This window comes from Plasmopara halstedii (assembly GCF_900000015.1).
Source record: "Plasmopara halstedii genome assembly, contig: Scaffold_658, whole genome shotgun sequence".
NCBI classification, from domain to species: domain Eukaryota; phylum Oomycota; class Peronosporomycetes; order Peronosporales; family Peronosporaceae; genus Plasmopara; species Plasmopara halstedii.
This window is the reverse complement of record NW_020187575.1, coordinates 1553746-1566644: the sequence shown is the minus strand read 5'-3', so window position 1 is coordinate 1566644 and position 12899 is coordinate 1553746. Positions and strand designations below refer to the sequence as shown.

Below are 12899 nucleotides of genomic sequence, written 5' to 3'. Positions count from 1 at the left end.
TGCGCGGACTACGGGAGGACAGATGAGGAAAACCACATCGTTCATTTTGAAGTGGCGCGCGAGTGCATGCGTACGAATAAGCTGTATGCTAACGCGGATAAGTACATCGTTGTTGCGGAAGAAATTCCCTATTTATGGTGCTTCATTGGAAAGCGTGGCTATTGAGCGGATCCCTTTAAGGTCAAGGCAATTGTGGACTGGCCGGTTCCAAGGAACCAAAAGGACTTGCGCCAGTGTCTTGGCCTCGCCGTCTACAGCACAAGCATAGCGCAAATTATGCGGAAATGGCACAGTCATCGTCGAATCTTTTCTAGAAAAATGAGGACACCTAGCATCGGGAGGCTTTTGACAGGGTTAAAGGTAGCCTCCTACATGCACTATGTGACGCCTTTGACTTTGCCATCGGCTGTGCACTGCTGCAAACAGATGCCGATGGCTGAGATCGGGTGACCGTGCTCGAATCTCGCCAGCTTAAGGCTGCGGAGAGAAAGTATTCAGTCCACGACAAGGAATCAAGTGCGATGAAATATGCATTTTTCAAGTTCAGGTGCACCTGGTTGGTTCAAAGCCGTTTGTGATCGACACAGATCATGCGTCAATACTCATTGCGACTTAGTTACCTCACCTCTCGCACAGATTAGACTGAACGCGTGAATTGCATCGTTTAAGACGTACTTCGCAGCGTCTGCGCTGAGACGTCGATGCGCTAGAGGGCCATGCTGCCACTCGTAGAGTTTGCTCTGAACAGTGCATTGCATTAGCCTACCGGCTACATGCCGTTCTACGGGAACGGGCTCGTTTATCTTCGCGTCCCGCTGACGCCGCCATTCTTTGGCTCAGGGCTTGATGGGGAAGAGATGGCCGAGCGGCGAGCTGATGTCAACCCCCCTCGCTGTCCGTAAGGAAATCGAAGAGTTCTTGTCTACCGGACTGAGTCTCTTTCGACCCGTTTGCGAGAGCTGGCAGCCAAAACATACAGATGGAAGAAGCAGATGAAATGTGGAAAACTTTGAGCTCGGAGACCTGTATATATTTTATGCTAAAAGCCTTCCTACACATACAGTCTCTACTGTCCTTAAGACAAAGCTCCGTCCACGGTTTACTGGACCTTTTAAGTTCGTGGCCACGCGAGGCCTTGCGTATACGCTGAAACTTCCAAGAAAGTTGTGCTCCACCCAATGATAAATGTGGGCTTGCTTAAGCCGTACCAGGATACACCGCAAGAAAACGCGGAATTGTTGGTGCCTGGGCACCGCCCAAAAGCGCTCGCCTACCAGATGTTAGACCAGCAACTGGTTCTGAGAACGGATAGCAACAATTTACGTTTACAACTGCGCAAGTCGCTCCACCCTCGTACGAAGTGACGTATTAGTTTGCTCGACGGCTACGCCGACAGAGCATGATAATTCTCAACGTAAAAGGTCAGCGCACAAAGTGCTCAAGGATCTTGAAGTCTTCTGTACGGCTGTATGCGACCTAGGCAAGATGCTCGGTGAAGTGCCAATGACGATGGACTTTGTGATTCAATGCTCTAAGGGTATCGCGAGTCACTCGACCAGGTCTTCATCGTCCGCCGCCGACTATTCCCGATGAGAGTGGTGGCGTTCACTATCACGTAGAACGCCTTGTGGGTCGACGTCATCGACGGGGTTTAACCCAATATCCTGTGAAGTAGCGAAGAACTCGTGGGAGTTTGAGCTGCCACTTCAACGAGACTGCCCAGACGTAGTGAACGCTAATGGTTAGAAGAATCGTGACGCTTTGCGTCGTCGTGCGCACCGTGCTTCTCGGTAGTAGCGCAGGAAGCCGGAGGGTCATGACCTAAGCTCAAGCTATGGCCTATACTCTGCTGTTGTCGTAGACTCACCCGTGTGAGAAATCAAAGAGCTTTTTGGATTGTTCCATATGTTGCAGGGCGCCAATACTCAGGAAGTCGGCGTTGCGCCTGGAGTGAATCGAAATGAAAGTGAGAAATTTGACATCGAGGTCCACAGGGACTTTCGGCACAGTGACACAAGTCTCCGTCTCGTGGTGCTGGTAGGTAGCTAGTCGTACGTCAGAAAATAAATATAATCACACTATCTGAGATAGCAAGACTCATGGAATAGAAGAGCTGGTACTTATAGAGGCTCTCAGTTTCGCTCCTAGTAGAGCCGCACGAGTCCGGCGTCTGTTCAACACGAACTTAAAGAGTCGAAGCTTTCTCTGTGCAAAGTGCACAAACACCCTGCAGAATTTGTTTTTGACATATTTCTAGGTTTAGGGGAACAGTAAACATTAGTTTTGCAAAACAATATTATTTATCTACAACATAGAGAACGCCCCTAGATATGATCGATAGATGGTTGGAGCCTCCTGAATATGTGGCGGCCGCTGTACATCACGGATCGGCCAAGCCATTTTGTTCTAATAGATATTCTGAAATTTTTGCCCGACGCAGCTTGCTTTTCTTCTCTTCTCTATCGTTATAAATTAATATTTAATTTAAATTTATTGTTGTAATACTGTCAGGGACAAAATCTGATAGGGCATTTAAGTTACCTCCTGCCTATCTACGTTAAACCGCTAGAGATGTTACGCGATCAAAGTAAAGTTGTTGTTAGCGAAGCAATCTGTTGCTGTGTGTGAATAACCAAAAGCTTGATTTTCAAATTGAACGTTTGGTTACAGAGATCACTATAAAATCAATTAAATGTTATTCGTTTTACTCAATATTGTTCAGCATGAAATAAAAAACCCTCGATATGTCCTTATAAATTCAGAAAACGGTGGAGCTTAGATATTTTTCAAACATTATGCACAGCAGTGTAATTGTAGAACACTGTGTTTTGATATTCTGGTTCACAGTAGGGGAACAAGGCATCCGAGTCGGGGGGGAAAAAAAGATTTTTGCCAGCCGTGTACGTCGAGTAGCATCCGAAGACAAAGCACACTACGAGAACGACTAAAGCAGCAAACTTCTCCCCTATAAAGATATCGTTCCACGCTTTGATAAGATAAAAAGCTACTGGCAACAGTATGCAGCTCATTGTCAATGAAGACGATCCGACAAAATTAGCGAAATCCGAAAAGTGATCTTGAAACAGAATTGAAACTATTACGAGAATCAAAGTAATGCAGATACGAAGCACCACGTATCTTATTGCATTAGCACCGCGATACTCGGCAGCCTCTTGGTCCTCCTCTTCACGACAGTTGCAGTTGCATTTCATTTTTGTAGTCGATGAGTCCGTCTGCTTGACAAAATCTTCAGTAGGATTCGCAGACTCGAGATATTGCATTCCATTTTCAACGTCACTCGGTTTATCGTGCTTATGCATGCCCAGGACCACAAACTCGGCCATGTAAAAGGCTGGATTGAGAAGGACGGCAAAGGCCGTTGTGATGTGAAGCTGCATGGCCAGGTACGTGAGCACAACAGCTCCCCAATTGGGCTTGAAACCTAACAACGTAAGACGAGTGCTTGGGTCCGGGTAGATAGTGTAGAGGATGTTACCCGATATCTGGCAGCCGGCTGAAGTGTAAGGCACGACAGCGAGCAAGATCATCATGATCGAGATAATTCCCATCGTAACGGTGATGACTCGAGGCATGCGCTGCGGCTCGCTGTGCTGACGCTGTAAATCGGGAATGATAACTCCGGCACCGAAACTGAGTGCAAGATTGCCAAAGGTGTTTGCAACTTGTGAGAAGCTGACTTCCGTGTCTGGAATACTCGGATGGCCACGCATGCCATACACGATGACTGCAACACTGATTGTGTCAGCAACCAGCGTTCCAACACAGCCGGCGAGTGCGGAACCGGAACCTTCTTTTAACGTCGGAACGAGACAAAGAGGTAGCACCATGGTAGCCATCAAGATGATCCAGACCGTTGGGCTGAATGCGCCGGGGAACAGACCATCTAACAGGCCACCACCAAGGACTAGGAAAACGCATGGAATGAGAATGCACGAGACGATCTGAGAGCTTGTGCATAGCCAGCGACCAGTTTTGCCCATGGACCATGCGCCGAGATCCCCAAACGTTATGACCGTCGAAGGCGCGAGTAACATCACCTTGGACATCGCGATGGACGCATAGATGTTGGCAAATATCATAAAGGACATGGCAATGCTTGCGAACACAGGACCGGCACGAGCAAAATTGCCCGGCAGACCTAACGTTCCAACACCGCAGACGCAACAGAAGAGATTAAAGGCGATTTTAATGTCTTCGCGAGTGAAAAATGGCATGCTTATCGTGGATATTGGTCAGTGCAGAGTGTGGAAATTGTGCTAATGTCGTAGCTTGAAGGATGTTGTACCTGATTCCAGATTTACATGGGGTGATAGAGCCTGTTTGGGTGCCCTGAACCAGTTATGATGCCACCGATCATGAGACGCACATTCAAGCCGGCCTAGTTATAATAAATATTCTGGGCGGCGAGCTTTGTTCATAAACTGTTGTTCTCGTACTTCAAGAAGTCTTGAGTCAGCTGGAGCTAAAAATTGCAAGGTCCACCAGATAATCAGGCATCGTGATACAGCGGTTTGAAAGTGCTCACACGATGTCCGTCTCCACAACCCAGGTTCTGGCTGATTATTATTCGAAGAAGGTAGCAAGTGAGCCCGGCAATTAATATTATAAAAACCATGTTAGAATAACCAACTTTCAGATTGCAATAATGTTACCATTCGGCAATCAAAATAAAATTAATTGATTAGGTATCTTGCGCGTAGGTACGGTGGTAACAGCGCTTGTAATCCTTACAAAGAAGGAGCGAATACATGTGTAGAAAATGTACGCAACATCCAGATAAACAAGCGTGCTGCATGTACTGCCAGGAAGAGGGTGGGGCATTTCAATTCTTTAAAGCTACCACGATCATATCATTTATTAGCTTAAAGCAACCGCTCGCCAAAATTATCATCGAGATTACTGTCATACCGCCGTCCGCCACCATCGTCTAAAGCCTTGAACATTGATACCGCTGCCCCAATTTGCGTCTATTCACCCCATTTTCTATTCTCCTTTCTGGTCGCGGCCGTCGTAGGTGATTCATATTATTTGTGTATTTAGGTTTAAGACTATGCTGATGGCGGCCTGTAGTTTTACAACTGTCGCCCTCACAGAGTCTGAAGCCTCGCCAATACCAGAAGCAGCAGCTGGCCGAACTTTACCAAGAGTCTTTTTTGGTAGATTATGTATGATTATCGATAAATTGAACAAAAGCTCATACTTTTTTGTATTTCCCGTTCAAGGTATCGTTTAAATACTTATTTGTTGCTCAGGTGCCAACTTTAGGTCGTCGCCATCAAGCTTTTGGTCGTTTTGGCAACGTCCTTTTCTATGTCTGACTTTGACTTCCTCCATTGTTTTGTCCATATCAAGCATCCATTGGCTGTTGCTCTGGATGTTCGAATCAATATCTTAAATCCAAATGGAGCGAAAGTCACCTGAGCAAGCCGAATGGACCTTACCTCTTTGACCTTAGGTTACACACGTACAGAGATTTCTTGAGCTCGAGTTGCGTTCTCTTGGCCTTATCAGCAGAAGCGTTACTCTGTGTTATGAATATGTCAGCTCCAGCTGCTTGAAACCCAGTGACGTCAGAAATACTAGTGTTCTGTAGAAAATGTAGCAAGATTTTGCAATATACTTGACGTCTTATTCAAAAGGCAACTTCATACTTGAGCTATCTATGAATCAGAACTTACATATAATATGCTGTACTTCAAAGTGTGGGCGTTACGGCTGTTGCGATCGTAATGCACACACTCTTTCTATGTTCAAAACAGCCTCACATGTCTCTTCTGGCATGTTTCTCAGGCGACCGCATACATCATGCGCTCCTAACAGCTGATGGTATCTGACACAAATCGCCGCACTGTTGTGCCCTCAAGCTCCTCTACACTTCGATGGCCTTGATGCAGGATATTGCGATCTGAATTCACGTAACCATGTGGGATTGTCGCAAAATAAAATGAACATTTTCAGAGAAGTACAAATTTTTAATTCGTGATATTAGTAGGTGATATCTTCAAGTACTTTCGAATGTGTACGACGTGAGCCATATCTTGACTGCTTTCCATCAAGTCGGAAGGAAGCAGAAAATTTGCAATCGATTTCTCTGTTTGCTGAGTGCAACCATAATGATGTTTTGCTTGCCAACATGGTACACACCTGAGTAATGTCAGTGGTGACATCGCTGATGTCGCAGGAAATGAGCTCGGAAGGAAAGAGGACGATCAACATTTGTCGTTGCAAGGTGCGGGGTCGAAGAACCAAGATCCGAATAATCACCAAATTTACAATGATGTGTTTGATACCAATAGAGCCACACAACAACAGCAGCACCGCTGGCTTTAGAGCGTGCAAATGTGTTTTAGTATCAACTCGGCTGCTAAAAACGAAAAAGAATTTAGCTGCAGACAGCTATAATCGCAAAAGAACTGAAATGTTATTAATAATATGCATGTCCTAATTCAGAACTGCAAAGCGCGACGCACAGGCGGACTTGGTCGCAATAGCTCATGGATGCTGCGCATGGCCTGATAAACTTCGACGATGTTATCACCCACGAGACTTCGCTTTCCTATATGCTCCAAATGGTTCGTCGCCGCAGTGACAATGTCCAGACACTCATCGTAAGCGATGGCTACGGTCAGACTGTGGGGCTGTCGGCTAAGCGCCATCATCCGGTCCGCAGCGGCCATTATGGTACGAGAACACACGTCAAATGTCGGACCTTGTTGACTATTGTCTTCATCTTCGTCATCTGAAGCCATATTCACAGAAGAACTTTCAAAGTTGAATGTCGGTGTTGACGCTGTTCCCTGCCCTGACACAGAAAGAATTCGGTCATGGAACGGCGTTGTGATGCGATTGATTGCACCAACGGTGTCCGGGGTGTTCATTCCTCTTGCTTCAAGTCTGCCTTTCCAGCGTGTATAAGCCCGAGTAAAACTTTCTTTGCTAGCGGGAAAAGACGAATTTTGAACACCTTTAAACGAAACGCACCTATCGTCTTTTCATTATTACAATCGAGTGTAAGCTGCATGGTTGTTCTCGCTAACATACGACGCTAACTTTTTGAGAAGTAATTTGTAATTGAGTGATGTTAAATTTAAGAACATGTACAAGAACATGCTACCTTTATTTCGCGTCAATGAGAGTGTGTTTGCACTGCCACGACTTCAACAAAACTATACATGCTCGCTCAGATTTCTCTATCGTCAAGCACGGGACTTTCAAGGTGCCAAGGTTCCTCACATTTGGTGCATCCCATTCATCTAATAGCGGGTGTCCTGATCTGAAGTCTCCGCATCCCAGTACTTGCACCGCACTTCAAAGAATGTAATTGAACGAGAGATCGCAACTCAACTTCCAGTTTCTGCGTAAGGAGCTTTCATTTGAAATACTGCCGCATGGAAACGATACTGTGATGTAATCTATATAGAAGATGTAGTCCCTGCATGTGAGTGAGATAAGCTCAAACGACAACTAATCAGTGCATCGTCTGAGCTGTAAATAGGTTACCAGCGGTGGCTGCAGGATGAATCTCAATCTTTGCAATCATTATATTGCGATGTGCGAAGATCAAGACAATTCTGAAAGTGCTTGAGGTTCATTCGGGACAGCTAGAACGATGCTCGATTTTGTTGCGATAGAAACCTGAGTGCTGATACTTCAAAATCTTGTAGCTGCTCCTACCGGCAGCGGTGTGGCGTCCTGCCGTCAGCAGATCATATAACGGGTGTTCGTCTCCAATTCCATGTTCCAAGACAACCAACCAGTGCGCAAGTGCAGCCTGTCCGCTAGCTATTGCAGCCATATGCCGCATTGCTTCCTGCTTGACTGGTTGGCAAGCACCGGCGCTATCCTAAGCTGCATTGCGCTCGAATATTCTACCCAGTTTAAGCTCCATGGCGCAAATGTGGCTCTCTAAATGATCCAGGACGGCCGGATGTGATGATGGCTGCTTAGTTTTAATCATAGTTACCCCTGGAAACACGCAGAGCCACAGCATCTGCACACAAGACACCTCACAGACGTTTTTTAATTTTAGTTCACAAGTCGGTCTAAATTGCCATGGAAAGTGGCAGAGATCAAATCTCGACGGGCAATACTCCATATGCCAGCTCGTTTCTTTCTACGGCTTCCACCACGTCGTTAATGTGAGACAAACCCACCGTCATAAAGTCGTTCGGCGTCAGCGCCTCGGCTGCTCGCAACACCTCAAACGCCACCCTGGCCGCAACCTCCGAAAAAACGCCTTCCGTCCCCTTAAATCCCACCAGCATATAATTTGCAGTTTACGTCGACTGATGCTTTCCCTGAACTGACATCACTGTCTCTTGCTGCATTCACCAATATTTTGAATCACTTCCAGGTCCACTCTAGTCTCAATCGCTGTCCTACGTTTCTTAAACTGCTCTGTGTCGCCTGTATCTACGATGCGTTTATTCAGCTCTGTCTCTTTATCTCGCCATGCACGCACACAATTATGATCAATGATGTACTGGCGGGCTACAGAACGCAAGGTGCCTTGGAAGCCTCGACGACATCAAATTTTACTTCAACCGCGAAACTGCGCTTTTTCATCCTTTTAACATCCATCAAAAAATAGTGTAGCGCGCTATGCTCGTCTCAAAATAGGGCAGTTGAAGTATTGCCTAAAATTACTCACATGTGTTTAAACGTCGATACTAATCGTGGCGGTAGAGTCGCTCCTATCAACGTTGCCGCAGGGAATGGACCAGCAACAATTGCAGTGTCAATTACAGCATTTTATTGATAAAGGACGCGCACCGCCATCTGGTCGTCGTCTCGAACGAGCTACAAATGATGTGACGGATATACGAGGCGCAAAACCGCTGCTAAAGAACCACATGTATGTCAACAAACCACATTTTTATGATCCGCGCGACATCAAGGGATCTACGAGCATGGAGCTACATCCGAAGAGTCGAAACGCAGGAAGCGATGACCGATTTAAGCAGCTTCCGATTGAAGGCAGCACACCACGACCATCCGGCTTTCGTACTGATCGTGTTGTAAACCCATTGGAGCCAACCTATAAACTTCCGTCATTTAATCAAGCTCCGCTGGTGTGTGGTGAGCATGTTGTCGCTGTCTTGTTGCTTTGATAACATGGCAATGTCTTCGCAGCTCGCACCAAAATTTTTACGTGACAGCTATAACGTGGCCGACATCGAAGGCACATGCATCAAGATTCGTGATATTAAGCATCCTCGGGATGTTCTTAAGCTGGTAAGGGCTACACAACAAAAAGATTTACAGTTAAGAACTAAATTGAAATGCAGAACGATATTGCAGGAGCTTACGCAGGATGGTTACCACGTCACAAGCGAGAAGTACGCGAGAATCCTCCGCGAGATATTTTGAACGTGCGAGACATCACAAACGTTGACTTTAAATCAAGTCGTGTAACGTAAGTATTGTGAATTATACTGGACGATGAAATTAGCTCCATCTTACATTATGGTTTTTAGAAACGTTTTAAATCCCATTTATACAGTTCATGGCACCACTTTCAGCGACGATCCGCTCTCACGACCACAATCGTACCATCCAAAGCGAGAAAAACCAAGCTACTTATTGAAGACCGACGACATTAATGGTACAAAGTGTGCTGACCCAGCCACTACAGTTGTCGCAGGCATTATTATGGCAAACAGACGCAACTATAGAGATACTAATTCCACTTCCGACATTTGTGGCGCTAAAGCTGATACTCTGGTGCACAGCATTCGATCAAATCGTTGTGTTGATCCCAACTCTCCGCAATATTTGGCATTGGATGGATCGAATGTCGACGCTAGTGCGATTTCTGTTGGAAAATCGATCATATATGCCAACCTAGCTGAGGAATATGAAATGCTTAAGGCTGCTTACAAACTTAGCCATAATGAGGCGACATCTGACGTCGTGAGTGGTGTAGGCAATGTGGGTTTGTTAGGCTCAGCAAATAGAAATCGTGAGAAGAGGCCTTTACGCATGACGCGACCACCTCTACCATGTTTCGAGGGATGCCCACCTAATTCTGCGCCTGTAAAATTTGCAAAATCGAAGACAGATCTCACGCCTGCTGTTGCTAACAGAAAATCGATCAAGCCCGTAAAGGTTTCGTCGAGTATTGGAAGGACTCGCACTGAGCAAAAGCTGGCAGATACAAGACGAGATGAGATTCAACTAGTGCGGGAGCTTTACTAACGAATAGCAATATATTGATTGGCATGGCATTAGATACTGATATAATATGATTGAACTGCACACAGTCTCTCAGGGGAAATAGTTAGTATCTGACTCATGCTTGCCCCTGTCCTATAAAGTATATGTTGGCTACGTGAGGTCAAACTCATCGTACGCATCTTTAGGTGCAGGTTTTGTTGCTGGTGCCTTCCCTTTCTGAGTAGTTGCCACAGATGACTCAGAGTAGCTAGCAGCGGCCATGTCACCTGGATTGATTGAGAGCTCAGTGAAACCAGAGTCTGGCATTGCAAATGCAAGGTCGTCATCCTCATAGCTCATGTTTCCACTGGCACGCATTGCTCCAGGCAGTGGAGAATGCACGACAGTAGGTGACAAAGCCGACGAGTGAGCGGATGGCTCTGGCATTGCAGAATGCTGGTGCCGCTTTTTCTTCACATTCGTTTTCCTCTTGCCTTTTGATACGTCACCCTCACCCAAAGCTTCGGCAAGCATCGCTTCATAGTCACTGTCCCGCACATCAGAAGTATTGGCCTCGACCTCAGACGCCGAAACGTCATACTCCGAATTTAGTGAAGCACCTGCTGCTGATCTTGCAGATGGCGCGAACGGGTTCCGTTGGGTCTGAGGTACACGTGCTGATGGTGCAGACGAACTTGACTGCTGCTTTAATTGCATCCTTTCCCTACCAGATGAAACCGGTCGATTTTGTTGTTGCGGTGGCCCAGATCCGAACACCGACAATTTGCGGCATATCCGACCAAGTTGGTTGTCCAGGGCCAAGAAGCCAGGCTTGCGTACGGTAGCTTGCAGAAGCTCTTCGTTCCCCATTTTAAAAGCGCGCACTAAATCTTCAGCTAAGGCGCAGTCATCAGAAGACAAAAAGGAGTCATCTTGCAGAGAGCGTGAGTACAGCGCATCAGCTGCAGGCACGTCGCCCAATGCTAGCATGAGGATCACTTGGCTCAAATGCATCTTATGTATGTTATGGCGCTGATCCATGGCCTCGTAAAGCGCCTTTAAGCGATCCGACAGCTTAATGGCGTCGCTATATTTGCCATATTTCACCAGGAAACTCAGCGTCTTGCGGAACGTTTCGACTGCAAAGTGAGGTTTATCTTGCGCCTCCAGTAGGTCGCACGCTCGCCAATAGAGTGGTAGTACGTCATCCGCACTAGATCCGTGACTCTCACAAGCTTGCGCACCTTTGACTAGTGCGTCTGCGGCCTTGCCAAACTCGCCCATGTCAGCATAGAAACTGCTGGCTGTTTCATAAGCTGTGCGCGCCTCTGTCGCGCGCAATTGTGAGTTATGTGATCCAGATCGCTCGTCTTTAAGTTGCTGCAGAGCTGTCTTGGCCACATTCTCCCAGGCTTGTGCGGCACGAAATGGCGACTGGTTGTGCTTCTGAGCGTCTGCACAACGCGTAAAGGCTTGCTTGCTGGCTTCAAAGTCGCCTCCGAGGCGAAAGAGCTCGCCAGCCTTTTCTAAAAGTGGTGCTGCCGTCAAATAGTCGGATGAGCCGCGAAAAAAAGAGCGCTTTGAAAGGGCTTTCTCTGCCTGTTTTAAAAGCGCTGCCGCTTCCGCGCATTTGTGTTGCTGAACTGACGGCATCTTCTAGCTGTATTACTACGATACTAAAGCTTACTCGGTTTTTGAATTAGATGAAGGTCTATTTTTCAAGAAAAGCTTCATCGCGAGATAGACTCTTATGACCTCAATAAAGTACTACTACTGTGTCACGCAACAGGAACCGTGTACCTCGCACACAAGAAGTGTAAAATCTACAGGCCCGCGTAAATAACGCACAGAGCATCGGTTCGCACACGCACAATCGAAAGCCTTGCGAACTCAGTGTAAGTCGCGTATTTAAATATGCGACATATTTTACTAAGAGGCCGAGAACGTTGCTTTCTGCTTGCTGCATGGTCTTTCTAGGATTTTCGAGCGCGTACAAAAAGAAATAAATACGAGTACTGAATTTGTCTGTCTTGCCATCTTAAATACCCTCTTTTGCATAGCGCGAGGCTAACAGCCCCACGCGCCACACAGACCTCCCCTCACTCGGACTTCGCATCACCATCGTCATTATCAGTGCGCTAGCCCTTCTGAGCTTTGCAAGATAATGGACTACGTACGTGCAGCATAATACGGATCTCCTACATCCTCATCCACTAAGATGTGTACCCAGTTTTGGTCCCACTAGTTTCGCTATTTTAAGACATAGTGCAAGAATGAATACTCAACGAGCATGATCGCATCGAAAGTCTTCACGCTAGCGTGTACATGTGGCCTAAAGAGCTACTAGGAAATACCGAAGGCCTATACGCTATACTTGGTGAAGCAGCCGAGGTCTTGTCCAATGACAGCGGTTGCAATGGCTCTCGGAGTCACGACCCAGCACCTTTGCCACCGTCAAGAAATACAGGGCGAAGCTGATTTTCGTTTATGAGTACCTCCTCGTGGTTGAGGTATTCACACCCTGTCTCACCTCTGCACGGTTGCACCGATCTCTACGGCGGGACCTTTCGCCGCCAAACAGACGACGAAGGCCAGCTCAATGTCAATGAGGTATACCATGCCAACTGACCCAAGCTTGCCAGTCTGATAGCGCACAAGTCGCAACGCTTTTTACAGACTCAATCACGTCGTTATTATAAACATTATTATATCTCTAGGTTGGG

At 46.7% G+C, this 12899-nt stretch overlaps 6 protein-coding genes across 6 annotated transcripts; 3 read left to right on the top strand and 3 right to left on the bottom strand.

Annotated features, from left to right (window-relative positions):
* Positions 1-2786: 2786 nt before the first annotated feature.
* Positions 2787-3848, bottom strand: PHALS_13477 (amino acid auxin permease family; the record flags this gene model as incomplete). The annotated part of the gene is made up of 1 exon (XM_024729244.1): positions 2787-3848. The coding sequence occupies one exon, from the start codon at positions 3846-3848 to the stop codon at positions 2787-2789; it is 1062 nt and encodes a 353-aa protein (XP_024579641.1).
* A 2-nt stretch (positions 3849-3850) lies between these two features.
* On the top strand, positions 3851-6592 carry PHALS_14699 (uncharacterized protein). The gene has a single exon (XM_036407568.1). The coding sequence runs from the start codon at positions 4770-4772 to the stop codon at positions 4950-4952; it is 183 nt and encodes a 60-aa protein (XP_036263260.1). The 5' UTR covers positions 3851-4769; the 3' UTR covers positions 4953-6592.
* On the top strand, positions 6591-6936 carry PHALS_13476 (uncharacterized protein; the record flags this gene model as incomplete). Its single annotated transcript, XM_024729242.1, has 2 exons — positions 6591-6702; positions 6767-6936. The coding sequence occupies 2 exons, from the start codon at positions 6591-6593 to the stop codon at positions 6934-6936; spliced, it is 282 nt and encodes a 93-aa protein (XP_024579639.1).
* Positions 6935-8737, bottom strand: PHALS_14701 (hypothetical protein F443_04674). Its single transcript, XM_036407567.1, has one exon. The coding sequence runs from the start codon at positions 8283-8285 to the stop codon at positions 8091-8093; it is 195 nt and encodes a 64-aa protein (XP_036263259.1). The 5' UTR covers positions 8286-8737; the 3' UTR covers positions 6935-8090.
* On the top strand, positions 8736-10218 carry PHALS_13475 (uncharacterized protein; the record flags this gene model as incomplete). The annotated part of the gene is made up of 4 exons (XM_024729240.1): positions 8736-9092; positions 9154-9255; positions 9309-9436; positions 9498-10218. 4 exons carry the CDS (start codon positions 8736-8738, stop codon positions 10216-10218), a joined length of 1308 nt encoding a protein of 435 aa, XP_024579637.1.
* Positions 10219-10347: 129 nt separating this feature from the next.
* Positions 10348-11829, bottom strand: PHALS_13474 (soluble nsf attachment protein gamma isoform; the record flags this gene model as incomplete). The annotated part of the gene is made up of 1 exon (XM_024729239.1): positions 10348-11829. The coding sequence occupies one exon, from the start codon at positions 11827-11829 to the stop codon at positions 10348-10350; it is 1482 nt and encodes a 493-aa protein (XP_024579636.1).
* Between the last annotated feature and the right edge of the window lie 1070 nt (positions 11830-12899).